At 41.7% G+C, this 18,352-nt stretch overlaps 1 protein-coding gene across 2 annotated transcripts in view; it reads right to left on the reverse strand.

Annotated features, from left to right (window-relative positions):
* Positions 1-18,352, reverse strand: part of kiaa1328.L (KIAA1328 L homeolog) — a 101,933-nt gene that overhangs the window by 50,559 nt on the left and 33,022 nt on the right. For both annotated transcript variants that reach the window (XM_041570309.1, XM_041570305.1), the window contains exon 6: positions 14,218-14,324. In XM_041570309.1, coding sequence (XP_041426243.1) covers positions 14,218-14,324 — 107 coding nt within the window. The remainder of the gene's footprint in view (positions 1-14,217; positions 14,325-18,352) is intronic.

The raw sequence follows: 18,352 nt of genomic DNA on the forward strand, positions 1-18,352 counted from the left end.
GACCAAGGCCACGCCCTCTCCTTACTGCTCCACTGCAGGGACCAATGCCAAGCCCTCTCCTTACTTCTCTACTGCAGGGACCGAGGCCACGCACTCTCCTTACTTCTCCACTGCATGGATCAAGGCCACGGCTTAAAGTAATCCAAAACTTTTTAAAATATGAATGTACATTTAAAGTTACCTATAGGTAATGTTGATAATTTTTTTGCTGAGAAGTTTGTTTTGTAAGTAATTATTCATTGAAGTTCCTAAACCTGACAGAGTCAGCCTGTCTGTTAGAGCAGCGGTCCCCAACCTGTTTTGGACCAGGGACTGCTTTTTTTTGCAAGGACTGGGGGCGGGGTCGGGTCAGCAGCAAGTTTGGACACACTGCGTCCAATTTGGGTGCGCCATCGTCCAATCGGCGAGCCTCGTTTTTGTGGGCTGGCCCCGGCGGCACAGTGAAGTAGTGTCCACGGCCGGTTCTGGGCTGCGGCCCAGCGGTTGAGGACCCCTGAGTTACAGTTTCTAATGCTAACGGACTCCTACTGCACAAATATGGCAGCCCCCTCATACAGGAACATGGGGCACCAGACAGGTCATGTAAAAGCATCGGGCAAATACTTTAAGGCAAATTTATGAGAAGCAAACAAAGGCAATTGTATGGTAGATGTAAAAAAAAAAAAAAAAAGGTTCGATTTCTGGTGTCAGTAGCTTTTTAAGGACGTCTCCACCATTTGCCTTCATCAAACCTAAAATTTAAAAGGCTGGTGGTTATCTTTGAGTTAACTTTTAGAATGTGATAGAATGAAATTCTAAGCAACTTTTTGATTGGACTTCATTATATATTTCTTTTTTATAGTTTTTGAATTCATGAATTCATGGCCTTATTCTGATATCTTTCCAGCTTTCAAATGGGGTCACTGAACAACTCCTTTAACTAATTTGCAATTGGTTTTCATTTTTTTTTTATAATTTGTGGTTTTTGAGTAATTTAGCTTGAGACTAGGGATGCACCGAATCCACTATTTTGGATTCGGCCAAACCCCCAAATCCTTCGAGAAAGATCCGGCCGAATACTGAACCCTAATTTGCATATGCAAATTAAGGGTAGGAAGGAGAAAACATTTTTACTTCCTTGTTTTGACAAAAAGTCACACAATTTCCCTCCCCGTCCCAAATTTGCGTATGCAAATTAGGATTCGGATTTGGTTCGGCTGGGCAGGAGGATTCAGCCAAATCCGAATCCTGCTGAAAAAGGCCGAATCCCCAACCGAATCCTGGATTCGGTGCATCCCTACTTGAGACAGCATTTCCTTAAATCTGAGCTTTGTGGTTAGTGAGTTTCCGGATAACGGATCCCATACCTGTACATACAATATACAGACGCCCTCCTATTTGCTATAATCCACATGGCCAATTGGTGCAATTATTGGTCATTGGGTAGAGGCAAAAGGAGAAAATATCAGTTTTTATAGGAAGCAATTCCCGGAACTTTTAGAGGGAAATTTAATTTGATTAGTGAACTTCAGGGAAGAGCAGCAAATGTAATTAACAGGCAGGAGGACTGGAGTTAGAAGAAATGTTTGACAAATTAGGTTTGTTTTCATTAGAGGAAAAAACTGAATAAGAGGTGATGTGATTAATCAGTATAAATACACCCAAGGTCAGTGCTAGGAATTCTCAACGGGATTATATCTCTTTACTGTTTCTGTTCTGTGACCATATAAAGACACAGGCTGCTTTATACAGGGAACTCTGAGTATTACTCATGTATTATAAGAGATAATGTACCCCCTACTGTAAATGATAAGGATATTAGAAGTCACTGAGGGGTTGTTCTGTGACCATATAAAGGCACAAGGCTGCAGGCTGAGTTATACAGGGAACCGAGTATTACTCATGTATTATAAGGGATAATGTACCCCCTACTGTAAATGATAAGGATATTAGAAGTCACTGAGGGGTTGTTCTGTGACCATATAAAGACACAAGGCTGCAGGCTGAGTTATACAGGGAACTCTGAGTATCACTCATGTATTATAAGGGATAATCTACCCCCTACTGTAAGTGATAAGGATATTAGAAGTCACTGAGGGGTTGTTCTGTGACCATATAAAGACACAAGGCTGCAGGCTGAGTTATACAGGGAACTCTGAGTATCACTCATGTATTATAAGGGATAATGTACCCCCTACTGTAAATGATAAGGATATTAGAAGTCACTGAGGGGTTGTTCTGTGACCATATAAAGGCACAAGGCTGCAGGCTGAGTTATACAGGGAACTCTGAGTATCACTCATGTATTATAAGGGATAATGTACCCCCTACTGTAAATGATAAGGATATTAGAAGTCACTGAGGGGTTGTTCTGTGACCATATAAAGGCACAAGGCTGCAGGCTGAGTTATACAAGGAACTCTGAGTATCACTCATGTATTATAAGGGATAATGTACCCCCTACTGTAAATGATAAGGATATTAGAAGTCACTGAGTGGTTGTTCTGTGACCATATAAAGGCACAAGGCTGCAGGCTGAGTTATACAGGGAACTCTGAGTATCACTCATGTATTATAAGGGATAATGTACCCCCTACTGTAAATGATAAGGATATTAGAAGTCACTGAGGGGTTGTTCTGTGACCATATAAAGGCACAAGGCTGCAGGCTGAGTTATACAGGGAACTCTGAGTATCATTCATGTATTATAAGGGGTAATGTACCCCCTACTGTAAATGATAAGGATATTAGAAGTCACTGAGGGGTTGCATGAACTGCATAGAAAGACAAAAGAGAGATGTTAATATTCACAAGGACATATTTACTAACAAACAGACTTATTCTTGTTATTACTCAGTGTATGGGGCAGTTACAGATCAGGCCCCTCACACACAGTTGTCACTAATTCTGGGTTTGTGCGAGTCTCCGTTTTAACTCAAATCCATGAATAATTGTAGCAATAAATTCAGAAGAAGCAGGTTATCCCAGCCTGGGAATCATTCTGTTTCAGTTAATGTTCATGAAATATTCAGATGCAAAGTGTGACTTCTATGTAAAATTGGGCAAATTGCTGAAATCTGCCGTATTTAGCATCGCTGGCTGATCATTTATGCAAAAAAGGTAGAGCAGAGAGAAGGGGGACGTTAGAAAATGATCGGGTATTTTATGGAATATACAGCTCCTGCGACTGGCTGACAGTTGCCTGTGAAGCTAAAGAAAAACTCACAAAATGTCACTTTCCCCCACGTAAACACAAAACTTTTAATAATAAATATTTAGAGGGTTATTTATTAAAGGTCAAATTGTGTTTCCCCCGAAAAATTTGAGTTTTACTAAAAACAAAACATATTTCCTTGATACAATAACATTTTAATTTATTCATGTAGACGTCAATGGCAGAACCATTGAAGATGTTTTTTCATGATTTTCTGTTTTTTTGTTTTTTTTTACAGTTGGTTTGCACTCGAAAACTCAATTTGAGGTATTACAGTTTTTCCCCCCCCCATCACATTCAAACGAGTTTTTTACATTTGGGTTTTTGTTTTTTAAATAAGCAAACAGAGTTGTGGGTTTATTGGAGGTAGAAAAAAACTCACAAACTCAACCTTTGATAAATAACCCCCCATAATGCCACATTAAAGCTTTGGACAAGTGAAAATGTTTTGCCTAACATGGTTTAAGGGGTTTGTTCACCTTTAAATTAACGGTTAGTGTGATGTAGAGAGGGATATTCTGAGATAATTTGCAATTGGTTTTCATTTTTTATTAGTGTGGATTTTGAGTTATTTAGCTTTTTATTCAGCAGCTCTCCATTTTGCAATTTTAGCTATCTGGTTGCAAGGTCCAAATTCCCCTAGCAACCATGCACTGATTTGAATAAGAGACTGGAATAGGAATAGGAGTAATTAAAAACAAATGCACTGTAAGGTTACAAACTTATAGTTGTTGCTACTTTTTGATGGGGTCCATGACCCCCATTTGAAAGCTGGAAAGAGTCAGAAGAAGAAGGCAAATGATTTAAAAACTACAACAAGGAAAAAATGAAGGCCAAATGCAAAGTTACTTAGAATTAGCCATTCTATAACATACTAAAAGTTAACTTTAAAGTCAACAACTTATGCAGTCCAGCTGGAGGGTAGAGTCCTACACGGAACCAATTTGTTAAACCCGAACGCAACCCGAATTCTTACCCATTCGGACCGCTACCTGGTCCGACCCGCAAGCACCTTATCCGCAACCCAATCTGCCACCCGCTGACCATCAAGCAACAGTAAGTGCTGTCATTGTAAACCGGAAGTGACATCATTAGTAGGTGTGGTCAGAAAAAAAGGAGTAAAACAGAAAGTGCAGTCGTTGTAACCCGGAAGTGACATCATTAGAAGTAGGCACAATCAGAAAAAAAGGAGTAGAACCGGAAGTGTTGTCGTTATAAACCCGGGAGTGACATCATTAGAAGTAGGTGTGATCAGAAAAACAGAAAATAAGGTCATTGTAAACCGGAAGTGACATCATTAGTAGGTGTGGTCAGAAAAAAAGGAGTAAAACAGTAGTACTGTCGTTGTAAACCGGAAGTGACATCATTAGAAGTAGGCACAATCAGAAAAAAAGGAGTAAAACTGGAAGTGCTGTCGTTATAAACCGGAAGTGACATCATTGGAAGTAGGCACAAGCAGAAAAAAGGAGTAAAACTGGAAGTGCTGTCATTGTTAACTAGAAGTGACATCCTTAGACATAGGCGTGATCAGAAAAACAGGAAGTGCTGTCGTTGTAAACTGGAAGTGACATCATTAGAAGAAGGCGCAATCAGAAAAAAGGAGTAAACCAGAAAGTGCTGTCGTTGTAAACTGGAAGTGAAATCATTGGAAGTAGGCGTGATCAGAAAAAAAGAAGTAAAACTCACTACAGTTAAGACGACCCGCAAACCTGGAGAACCGCCGACCCGCGTCAATACCCGCTCCCGAAACTTCTACCTGCAACGCGCAGGTACCCGACCCGCTGCAGGACTCTACTGGAGGGTATACTGCTGTAAGTACATGTGATGGCATATGTTATCCCCATGTATTTCTGCATCAGGGTAGATACCAGCAGAAGAGCTGCAAACTGGGTTTCGATTGCAAAATCCCTGATTACATGACTGCGCGGGCAGCCTATATGTACAGGTATGGGATCCGTTATCCAGAAACATGTTATCCAGAAAGCTCAGAATTATAGAAAGGCCGTCTCCCATAGACTCCATTTTATCCAAACAATGGAATTTTTTTTAAATGATCTCCTTTTTCTGTGTAATAATAAAACAGTAACTTGTACTTGATCCCAACTAAGATATGATTAATCCTTATTGGAAACAAAACTATTGGCTTTATTGGGAGGCACATTTATCAAGGGTCAAAATTCGAATTCATGTTCATTTTTTTTTTTAAACTCGAAAATTCAACATAACAAAATTAAAAACTTGAATCGAATTTGATTCGAATTAGAAAAACTCTAATCGAAATTAAAAAAAACTCGAACGTCGAAGGCTGCAAACATAACAAATAGATCCCTGATCCTCTCCCATTGACTTATACAGCAATTCGGCAGGTTTAAGGTTGAATTTGAGTTCTTAAAGGGCCAGAGTATGATAAATCTTGAAATTCGAATTAAAACTCGAATGGAGTTTGGATAATTCACATTTCAAATTTGAGAGTTTTGACCAAACACATTTTTGAAAATTTGAATTCGAATTTTTGCTTTGACCCTTAATAAGTCCCTTAATGTTTACATGATTTCCTAGTATAATCAGGGTAGGACTACATGGACGTTTTCGGAGTGATCCGACGCACTGTGACAAAACGCCTGCGACAAATACAAGGTAAGAGATAGAATTGTAGCGTTTATCCGTCACAACACATGCAGACGCAGCGTCTTCATCCGACAGTCGTGTTGCATCGGCTCAACCATGCGACAATTCTATCTCTTACCTTATTTTTGTCTCATGCGGCTTTTCGCGGGTGTTTTTTTCGCAGAGCTTCAGATCGTGCCGAAAACGTCCATGTAATCCTAACCCTAAAGTATGAAGATCCAATTTACAGAAAGATCCATTATCTGGAAAACCCAGGTCCAGAGCATTCTGGATAACAGGTCCCATACCTGTACCCTTTCTTGGATTATTGGCGACACCGCTTCTGGTCCAAAGTGACGTCACAATCGTTTTACTTGGTTCCTGGGTTGGAAAAATGTTAATCCGTGAGGGGTCAGGGAAGAGGCGTTGAGGGTAGTCAGGTCCGGGTCAGGTTGCAGGTCAGCGATTACCCGACTGGACCCGTGCAGGAGTCTATGAACCCTATAAGCTTCGTGCCACAGTGTTTGCCCTTCATCTGCTCCTGAATCAGACATGACAATGTGACATCTCACGCGTTTCTACTCCAAGTTTGCTCTTAGATTAAAGTTGCAAATTACCTATAATAGATGTATTTTTTTTCCACATCAATGAGCAATTTTCTCTCTGCTGGAAATAAAAACTTTGCATAATTAGGCTATTCTTCTGAGGATTCCATGATTTAGTCTCTTGTTTAATAAAACTTTTTTTTTTTCTTCCCCGTGTTTCCCGCATGATAGCAATAAACAGACGCAGCTCGACGCCTCAATCGGATTAACCTCTTCCCGGCACCCGGCTCGGCCCCATGAAATATTGAAGGGACTGTCTGGGGTGAAATCTGCTTTCAGTGTGATGTAGACAATGGGATTCTGAGGCTTTCGCTTTCTTCTCTGCACTTGATAAATGATGTTGTGCCTTTTACTTTGGAATTGAAACGTTGTAACTAATTTGCATTATCTGGGAACTAAAATAACTGTCGTTTCTTAGGGTGATGGAACACTGGGGTCTCTCCCATGGAGAAAAGGAACTTTAAAGGAGAACTAAACCCTAAAAATTAATGTGGCTAAAAGTGTCCTATTTTATATAGTGAACTTATTGCACGAGGCTAAAGTTTGAGCTTGTCAATAGCAGCAATGATCCAGGACTTCAAACTTGTCACAGGGGGTCACCATCTTGGAAAGTGTCTGTGACACTCACATGCTCAGTGGGCTCTGATTGGCTGTTGAGAAGCTAAGCTTAGGGCTCGTCACTAATTATCCAGCAGAAATGAGCTTCCCTGGCTGTAATATAAGCTGATGCTACAGGTTTGCTGATTATTCAATTCTGATGCTAATTGCACTGGTTTCTGTGCTGCCATGTAGTAATTATGTGTATTAATTACTAATCAGCCTTATATTGTGACATTTCTATTCTATGTGTACTGTATATTGTGAGTGGCTCCCTAAGCTCAGTAAGTGACAGCAGCACAGAGCATGTGCAGTGAATCAGCAGAAAAGAAGATGGGGAGCTACTGGGGCATCTTTGGAGACACAGATCTTTACTGCTAAAGGGCTGTGGTTGCCTTGGGCTGGTACAGAAGCACAAAACATCATGTACAACATTTCTACCGACTTCTTTAGTTAGGTTTTAGTTCTCCTTTTAAAAGCTTTGTGTAAATCACTGTGGGTAAAACATGTGGATCACTTGAAATATACTTTACCCATTGTGATTCCCGCAGGCCCAAATAACATATCAGCTACTTTATGGTCTGTTGGGCACCCCTTGCACCATCACCCTTTAACTACTAGTGACAAAAGTTTCATGCCCAAGTATTGGGCCTCCCAGATCAACTGCCCGATCATCTGCCATGTTAGAAAATTCCATCAGGATCAGAAACAGTGTTGCGGTTGTTGGGTCTGTAAAGGCCTCCAATATAAACTCATCATCGGCCCAGTCTGATTTGGAAAAGTTCACAGGTTGTCACACCAAGCCATAGATTCCAACATTTACTGTTCTTTACACCAAGAAGGGGCTTACAAACTATTCCAGCTCTTCACTACATTTTAGTGGGCTTAAGGTGTTCCAACTAATCAATATGTGATCAGGTCAGGTAGAAACTTCTGAGTGCAACTGAGCCAGCAATGTGCCAAACTGGAGGCCCATAAATCTATCCCTGTAGGCTGTCCAGTTTAGCATATGAACTTTATCCCAATGCTTTGGGGTCTCTGTGGTGTAAGGACTACATCTGGGGTGACAGGAGAAGCTGTGTGGATCACAGAAATCTTAGTGACACTTCTCCAGGGGATGTGCCAAAGTGGAGGCCCACAATATTCTATGGCACAATTGGACAAGTGTACTAATCACGACAGTTCCAGTAGGTCTGGATCTAATTCACTGCCTGATAAAGACCTCAATCACCCCAGATAACGACCTTACTAAACAGAGACCTCAAAGTATTTGGATAAAGTTCATATGCCATATGGACAGCCTAGAGGCACAGGGGTACACCTGTGGGCCTCCAGTTTGGTGCATCGCCTGGAGCAGTGGCAGTTTCTACTTGTCTTGATCAGATATATGGATAAGATTAGATCTTCGATATCTGATCAAATCAGGTAGAAACTTCTTAGTGCCAATGCTCCCGACCGATGTGCAAACTGGAGGCCCATAAGTGTGCCCCTGTAGGCTGTCCGGTTTAGCATGTGAACGTTTTCCCAATGCTTTAGGGCCTCTGTGTTATAAGATCTTCATCTGGGATGACTGAGGGCTTTATCAGGCAGCGAATAAGATCCAGAGCAACTTGGTCCCTCATGTGATGTGTACACTGGTCCAATGGTGCCGTAGACTCTTGCTCCCATCCAGCCTATCCCAAAGCTCTTGGTTATCTGGTAAATCTTGCAAGAACTAGTTTGGAGTGACCAAACTATCCAAGGGTCCAAGCCTTTATCATTACCAGCAATAGGCAATCATAACCATCATTACTCATGCTTTAGTTGTCTAATTTGTGCTTCAGCTTCACTTTGGAGTGGTTCATGTTGTAAAATAATGAGGGTCTCTGACTCTTCCCACATGCCCAATAGTGATTCTATCAGTCACGGGATATTGTCAAACCACGGCACTGACTTCCAGATGCCCTGACACATATACACACACATCCTAGGGTGGGGGAAATACCCTCTCTGAGCTGTCCAAAAAAAAGTCAGCCCTATTCTGTGTATCCATTGCTTTGAGCTGCATTATATTTGTATTATTAATCATCCTGTGCCCTTTATTTTATGGTTACTGCTTATGCCCAATACAATTTACGTTTCTGTGATCCACACAGCAGCTCCTCCTATCACCCCAGATAAAGACCTTACAATACAGAGACCCCCAAAGCATTGGGATAGCCAAACAGGGCAGGTCAGCCTACAGGGGTACAATTGAGGGGCTTCCGTATAATGATAAACCCACGGTAAAGAAGTCCGGATCTTCATGACAGTTTGGCATCTGAAGGACATCAAGTGACAGTGATTGAATAAGGTGGCATTCACTGCTGACTTGCACGGGAGGCTCATTTCTTGACAGCTCAACAGAAACAGTCTGTCTGGATTCAATAAACTTATCGCAGTGTCAGCCAGTCTTGCCTTAATTTAACCTTACTTGAGCACATTGCACCTAAAAGTCATTTGCTCTTAAGTGACCCAGTCTAGGTCACCAACAGACACTTCCATGCAACCATAACTTCAGGCAAGTCTACGTTCACAAACCTTATATGAGCTAAATGGAGCAAAAACTGATGAAGAGCCACATCCTCTGATCATCCACTGATGAAGAGCCACATTATGGAGGAAACATCTCAAAGTTACTTCAATATGAGAAGTTTCCTAGAGACAAAATCCCTAGACCAGTGGTCCCCAACCAGTGGCTCATGAGTAACATGTTCCTCACCAACCTCTTGGATGTTATTCCCACTGGCCTCAAAGCAGGTGTTTATTTTTGAATTCCTGGCTTGGAAGCAGGTTTTTGTTGCAAAAAAAAAAAACGTCTCCTGCCAAACAGAGTCTCCTGTAGACTGCCAGTCCACATAGGGGCTACCAATAGCCAATCACAGCCCTTAACTGGCACCCCCAGGGATTTTTTTCATGCTTATGTTGCTCTCCAACGCACACATTTGAATGTGGCTCATGGGTATAAAAGGTTGGGGACCCTGTCCTAGATCAATCTACCAAAAAGCCTGATGAAGCCCTGATTGATCTAGATGTGGGCTTAATGTTCAGAACTTCTTTTTGACGTTTGCTTATTGCACAATTGTACCGGAGTATCAGCAGTCAAAATCGCCCCGGAACTCAGACCCAGGGTCATACCCTTTGTTTCCAAACGGACTGATCTGGATAGACTGGTGTCAATAGAGGTTAGCTATAGTACTGAACGACACACCATGGTGTAGAAGACGACGGAGGTCTCTTCTTGTGCAAGTTGTTAGTTTTAACTAAAATTTAAAAGCAAAAAAAAAAATTACCTGCGAAATCTTGCTTTATCTGCAGTCAAAAGGGAAGAAATATATATTCTGCGCTATGGATAATAACCAGTCCTCAGGGGATGTGCATCCTATCAGTTGACCATTAAAGGGATTGACTAAAGTCATTTCCGAGCTTATTTTTCATTATAAAAAGGATTTGCCTTTATCTTTCCCATACGCTATGCCCTGTTCTTGCTCTATTGTTGAAGCCAGTAGCTTATTAAAAACGGAATAAACTATGAATTAATTCCTATTTTTGTATTATAAACCAACCAGTGATTAACTCTGTGGCCTTTACTTGTTCTGCCAACTCCTGCCCTAGGTCATTGCTTTATGGTAAACCTGCGCTGAGTCCACCCTGCCTGTGTCTTGTGGACTTGCTCGGTAGGGCTTACAATCTAAATGGAGCTTGGAGGATAGATATATAGATATATATATATATATTATATATATATATATATATATTATATATATATATATATATAAATATATAAAGAATATATATAAATATATAAAGAAATATCGATTGGCAACCCTACAGAAGTTTAGAAAATTGAAAGTGGGATATGGTTTAAACACTCGGCCAGTGTCAACCCTTTCTCAGGGAAGATGCCCGAAAAGCGCCAGGCAACAGCGGTACTGTTTGAATCCATAGATGCTGACATATTATCCAGAATGCTCAAACCTGGGATTTTCCAGATAAAGGATCTTTCTGTTAGTGATATGTGGGTCGAGAAAACCTGGACCCGCCTTCCCCCCTCCATTTATAGACCCGCGCCACTTCGCCAATGACATCACAGAAAGGAGGGATGCAGCCTAAGGTCATGGGCGGGGAGAGAAGGCAGAAGAGCACAACCTGAACCCTTCCACGACCCGGAAGAAGATCAGTGTGGTCGGCCTAAACTACTTTCGGTAATTTGGAACTAGGGATGCACCGAATCCAGGATTCAGTTGGGAATTCAGGTTGGTTTTCGGCCAGGGTTCGCTTCGGTATTCGGCCAGGGTTCGCTTCGGTATTCGGCCAGGGTTCGCTTCGGTATTCGGCCAGGGTTCGCTTCGGTATTCGGCCAGGGTTCGCTTTGGTATTCGGCCAGGGTTCGCTTCGGTATTCGGCCAGGGTTCGCTTCGGTATTCGGCCAGGGTTCGCTTCGGTATTCGGCCAGGGTTCGCTTCGGTATTCGGCCAGGGTTCGCTTCGGTATTCGGCCAGGGTTCGCTTCGGTATTCGGCCAGGGTTCGCTTCGGTATTCGGCCAGGGTTCGCTTCGGTATTCGGCCAGGGTTCGCTTCGGTATTCGGCCAGGGTTCGCTTCGGTATTCGGCCAGGGTTCGCTTCCGTATTCGGCCAGGGTTCGCTTCCGTATTCGGCCAGGGTTCGCTTCCGTATTCGGCCAGGGTTCGCTTACGTATTCGGCCAGGGTTCGCTTACGTATTCGGCCAGGGTTCGCTTCCGTATTCGGCCAGGGTTCGCTTCGGTATTTGAATTCATGTGACTTTTCGTCACAAAACAAGGAAGTAAATAAAGACTTTGATGCTCGCTCAGCGCCGGCTCTCTTTTTCCCTCCCCCTCACTGATTTACATATGCAAATTATGGGTTGGATTCAGTTCGGTATTCAACCGAATCTTTAACAAAGGATTCGGGGGTCGCCGAAAGCATAAATAGTGGATTCAGTGCATCGCTATTTGGAACTTCATAAAGTCTACTAGAAAATCATGTAAACATGAAATAAACCCAATAGGCTGGTTTTGCTTCCAATAAGGATTAATTATATCTTAGTTGGGATCAAGTACAAGCTGCTGTTTTATTATTACACAGAAAAAGGAAATCATTTAAAAACATTTGGATTATTTGAATATAATGGAACTTTCTGGATAACGGGTTTCCAGATCCCATACCCGTACCTTGTTTTTCACCTGTACCCCTGCAGTGCCAAGCGATACACGGTTACACACCGCACAATGTTCCCAATACACATACAGAAAGCCTTGAGCATTCCTGGTACTTTCCTATTGAAACGATCATTATCCTGCACTTGTGCCAACGTAATTATCTAATCAATTGTGTGAATTAGAAACTTTTGTGTTCCTGTAAATGTAAATAAGGCAGCGGCGTGTCGGCTCAACAAAAGAGACCACAAAGGCCGGCATATAGAAGCGCCGGGAATCAAAAGGTCCGATCTTTATGTACGTACAGCATTTTCTACCGAGTCCTTTGTCTGTCCAACAAAATGATCTGAGCCTCTGCAGGAACGAGGCCATTTGCATAATTGATTTAAACATTAAAATGCCCTTTCTACTGTATTAGCAGGTATCCCGTGTGCTAATCACTCTTCATTAGGCTGCAAAGTAGTGGAGCTCCAGTCCTGCTGTGAGCTGCTCAATAGTCCCAAACTAGCTGCCCACGGCTTTCATCCCCCCAACACTTGATTGTAACAATTATCTATTTAATGTTGGCATCATATGCATATTTTAGCTTAAAGTGAACGTAAACACAAGGTCAGCTCCATGAGCATTGATTCCCTCCCACAGAGCTTGCAATCTAACCTTGGTGCAGTGAGACCGAGAGCCCCATGTACAAACTGGAAATTGCTTGGATTTCAAAAATGTGCGAACTCCACAGACTCCATGTTTGGTCTTTGAAAGGCAGAGGATCTCTTGTATTTGACTAGATCCCCAGTGCACAGAAATCCCCCTGCATAATGGACTCCTGCTAACAAAACAGGCACAACAAAGGCGGAAGGGAGAAAGCTGTACACTGGTGATCTTATTAACCGACTTGCAAGGATCAAACATAGAGTAGCTTCAGTTTCCCTGTTTGTCTTGAAATATTAAAAAAACGTGGAGTTTTCATGATTAAAGGGATGGTTCAGCCTTACGTTAACGTTTGTATGTTATAGAATGGCCAAAGCTAAGCAAGTTTTCAGTTTTTTTTTTTTTTATAGTTTTTGAATTAATTGCCTTCTTCTTCTGACTTTTTCCAGCTAGCAAACTGGTGAGCTTCTGCCAGCCAAATTGGACATTAGAAACAAGGAGAATATCCTGCTGAACCAACTATAGGCAGTGTTGGTCTCTATTTTTTAAAGTTTTTTTTTTTTAAATTATTGAATTCTTCTTCTGACTCTTTTCAGCTTTTCCAATTCAGGCCTCACCAATTTATATTCCAGTCTCTTATTCAAACTAATACATAGTTGCTAGGGTAATTTGGACCCTAGCAACCAGATGCTGAAATTGCAAACTGGAGAGCTGCTGAATAAAAAGCTAAATAACTCAAAAACCACAAATAATAAAAAATGAAAACCAATTGTAAATTGTCTCAGAATATCCCTCTCAACGTCATACTAACAGTTAATTTAAAGGTGAACAACCCCTTCAAAACAGTAGGCAAAAGGTATTTCCAGCTCAAGCCCAATAGATTGCACTTGTCCCTTTTATAGGGATTACCCTATGGTAATGTACACTATACAGATTTATTTTTAATATATTTCTATAATACACAAAAGCCATGAATATCCTGTAAATTATATCCTTATAAACGGTGACTAGTGATGTCATCAGTTATAAACGGTGAGTAGTGATGTCATTTGTGTCACATGACTCACTAAAATTTGTGTATTATAATAAATAAAGTACCCCCAGTTGTAAAATATGAGGATATTAGAAGTAACCTCGGAGTTCCATGACCTGTATAAAAACACTCGGCCTTCAGCCTCGTACTTTTATATGGTCATGAAACTCCTCGGTAACTTATAATATCCTTATATTTTACAAGAGGGGCTACTTTATTCACTAAATAATGGTCATTACATTTAAAATATGAACAGAACATATCCTGGACAACAGACCAAGTCACATACATCATAGGGCAACACTTCAGAATGGAGGAGGAAAAAGGGATATGTCAGTACCTGTCGTGTCCTTCTGGGAGATTCATGCAGCTTGTTCTGTTGCTCCGAGAGATACGTCTGATAGAGGCTCAGCAACTCCTGGCACTCCCGGTACTGCTGCTGCAGGGGTAACATCTGACGTTAAGGGAAATGGCAAGAAACACAATGGCGGCCTATACGGGGAAAAGCCGAGAGCATAGGGAAACCTCCGATGTAGCCGAATTAAAAAAAATCACCTATTTTGGGAACTGCCATTGATTATTAACATTTCTAGATACGTGGCATATAATCCATGAAAACAACATTTGATTTTGAAAACTCATATCCCTGGAGCCTGCAAATGCCACACACTAGCAACCCACAAGTCTTTGTACATGCCACTGCCATGGGATTTCCTAAAGGAGAACTAAACCCGAAAAATGACTGTGGCTAAAAATGTCCTATTTTATATAGGATACTAAAAACAAGAGAAAGCAGTAAAACCCCACACTACCTTACTAAAATTAATTGAGATCTAATTATATAAGTGCTTAGTGCTATTATAAACATATGCTTAGTTCTCAATCAATTTAGCACCAACATACAATTAATGGTATTTCAATTGATTGTGAACATTTTTTACTTCCTTGCTTTGTGACAAAATATCACGACTTCCCTCCCCACCCCTAATTTGCATATGCAAATTAGGATTCGGATTCAATTCGGCTCAGCAGAAGGATTCAGTCTAATCTGAATCCTGCTGAAAAAGGCCGAATCCCGAACCGAATCCTGCATCCGGTGCATCCCTAATATACACACACACACACATATATATATACCCGAGTATAAGTCGAGTTTTTCAGCATCTAAAATGTGCTGAAAAAGTCTACCTTGGCTTACACTCGGATCAGCGGTACCCGACCCGAGTAGCTGAGATTGCAGTCACTTTTAATCATTCCTATACCAACAGTTCACTTGGGGAGAGACTGCAATATCCCACAATGCCCTCTGTTGGTTATATGAAAGAATAACAGTGACTGCAATATCACACAGCGCCATCTGTTGGTTGTATCAAAGAATAACAGTGACTGCAATATCACACAGCGCCATCTGTTGGTTGTATGAAAGAATAACAGTGCGCCCTCTGTTGGTTATATGAAAGAATAACAGTGACTGCAATATCACACAGCGCCCTCTGTTGGTTATATGAAGGATTAACAGTGACTGCAATATCACACAGCGCCATCTGTTGGTTATATGAAAGAATAACAGTGACTCCAATATCACACCACCCCCTCTGTTGGTTATATGGAAGAATAACAGTGACTCCAATATCACACAGTGCCCTCTGTTGGTTATATGAAAGAATAACAGTGACTGCAATATCACACAGTGCCCTCTGTTGGTTATATGAAAGAATAACAGTGATGGCAGTATCACACAGCACCCTCTGTTGGTTATACGAAAGATTAACAGTGATGGCAATATCACACAGCACCCTCTGCACATGGTAGTGGGACAGTGGGACAATGCACACAGTAATCCGTTTGGCAATTCTCTGTCACCATCAACTTTGCAAAGAAGTCCGGTTGATCGCTGGGGGGGTCGCTTTGGCAGAATGTGCGCTGCTGGGAGACAGGGCTGTAGTTGTGTCTAGGCTTATACTAGAGTCAATAAGTTTTCCCAGTTTTCGTAGGTAAAATTAGGTACCTCGGCTTATACTCGGGTCGGCTTATACTCGAGTATATATATATATATATATATATATATATATATATATATATATATATATATATATATATATATATATATATATATATATATATATATATATATACACACACATACATACATACATACATACACACATCACCCAAGTGACATCACTTTGTTGCTGTAAACAACACAGATACTCCCCTTAAATAAAATTGCCACTCATATAGCAATCATAGTTGGCCACAACAGGTCATCCATTGGGCTCTCAGTGATGTCATGTTGTGGCCAATGAGCAGCGGCTTAGGACATAGGTGAAGATCATGCCAGCCGCATTGTGACGTCACCTGGGCACACACTGCACGTTTAATGGTGCCGAGTTTGCGTTGGTAACACATAGTGCTGGAAAGTGATCACTACAGAGCCATCAAAAAAGGAACCAATCAGATTGGTTCCCAGGCTGATCAGGGCAAAACAGACAGGTTTTATGAATGGGGAACCGACAGTGCAGCATCATATATGGAGGCACATGCACTTCTATCAAGCACATGTTACACAGAAGGGCCCAAAGCTTCAGATTATTATCAAGTGCTAATGATTGTGTGGCTCTGATACAGAGATATGGAACCTGCATCCCTCCAGCTGTTCTGAAACTACAATCCGCAGAATTCTATGAACAGCCTGATGGGAGATGTAGTTCAAAACCAGCCGCAGACCAGAAACCAAAATACAAACATGAGATGTTTAGTATTAAGGTTTTCCGGTGCAACAGAAGAGAGAGACTTGCCTGGGCTACACTGGGAATAGGTAGAGGCGGGGGGGGGGTGCACATGTTAATTTTACACAAATTTAGAATGCAAAAGTAAAACAAATCGAATGAGCGCTGCATAATTCAGCTGTCGTTTTCTCCAATTGCTCATAATTGTAACTATAAAAAGATAATATTCTGCCATATGTGCATCCGTGTGCAAGCGTGTACTGGTCAATTCCCACCGACGGCAAAGACGATTCAATGGCCCCCTCTAGTGGCAGCTCTGGGAATGACGGCCAAACAATAGAGCTCCCCAGGATAAACACATACAACACAATCCAGGGTAGAATATGCCGAATTTAAAGGAAAAAGTTCTACCAGTGGCTGATTGAGACAAACCCATGCTACTGGCCAATGGAAGCCGATAAGTCAATGATGGAAAATTGGGCCACAGGCAAAAAAATGGAGTCACAGACAAGCCCATGGTTAAACATAGTGTTTTGAATAAGAATGGAAATGTGAAATGTCATATATGCATGTGGGGTCTTGAAGGTTTAAAATTATAATTTTTTGGGAAATTGCACTGTAGGGGTTTGGCCTCAAGAGTGATCCTGTTAATTTAGTGTAATTTCTACCTGGGCCACTAGAGGGAGCAAAGTATTAAAAAAAAAGGAGAGCTGTCCCAATTATTCCCTGTTGTCTACAGGTGCTCGGTCTACACACTCCTTGCCCCACTCCGGATACTGCAAAATGCAATTCCTGGCACAAGGATAATGGTGATGGAAGCAGATGAATGGATGGGAGGCTCCTGTCCTAATAAAACACAGGCACAAGCGGTGCGTTTCATACAACCCAACGGCTCATCACAAGGAAATAACATTTCAAATAGAATACGCAGGCCCAGTGACTGGTAATCAAAGCAGTGGCAGATCCCAGCAGCTGATAGGTTGGTGCACTGCACGGCATCTCCATGAAAAATGCATGATGTAGTAATTAGCTGCTCAATTATTTATGTAAAGTTATCCTGTGTTAGCATGCAGAAGATTGGCCCCATTATTTAAAGATACAATCACAGCTGAGAGAGCAGTCACACACACCATTGATGGAGCAGGTTTTGCAGCCATTGTTTTACATGGAGACCCTTGGTCAAGGGCTCACTGTTCTTCTGCCCAAGGGCTCACTGTTCTTCTGCCCAAGGGCTCAATGTTCTTCTGCACAAGGGCTCAATGTTCTTCTGCCCAATGGCTCAATGGTCTTCTGCCCAATGGCTCAATGTTCTTCTGCCCAATGGCTCACTGTTCTTCTGCCCAAGGGCTCAATGTTCTTCTGCCCAAAGGCTAAATGTTCTACTTCAACACATACAACACAATCCAGGGTAGAATATGCCGAATTTAAAGGAAAAAGTTCTACCAGTGGCTGATTGAGACAAACACATGCTACTGGCCAATGGAAGCCGATAAGTCAATGATGGAAAATTGGGCCCCAGGCAAAAAAAAAACAAGGAGAGCTGTCCCAATTATTCCCTGTTGTCTACAGGTGCTCTTTCTACACACTCCTTGCCCCACTCCGGATACTACAAAATGCAATTCCTGGCACAAGGATAATGCCCAAGGGCTCAATGTTCTTCTGCCCAATGGCTCAATGTTCTTCTGCCCAAGGGCTCACTGTTCTTCTGCCCAAGGGTTCAATGTTCTTCTGCCCAAGGGCTAAATG

The sequence above is a fragment of the Xenopus laevis genome, chromosome 1L (genome assembly GCF_017654675.1).
Source record: "Xenopus laevis strain J_2021 chromosome 1L, Xenopus_laevis_v10.1, whole genome shotgun sequence".
NCBI lineage: Eukaryota > Metazoa > Chordata > Amphibia > Anura > Pipidae > Xenopus > Xenopus laevis.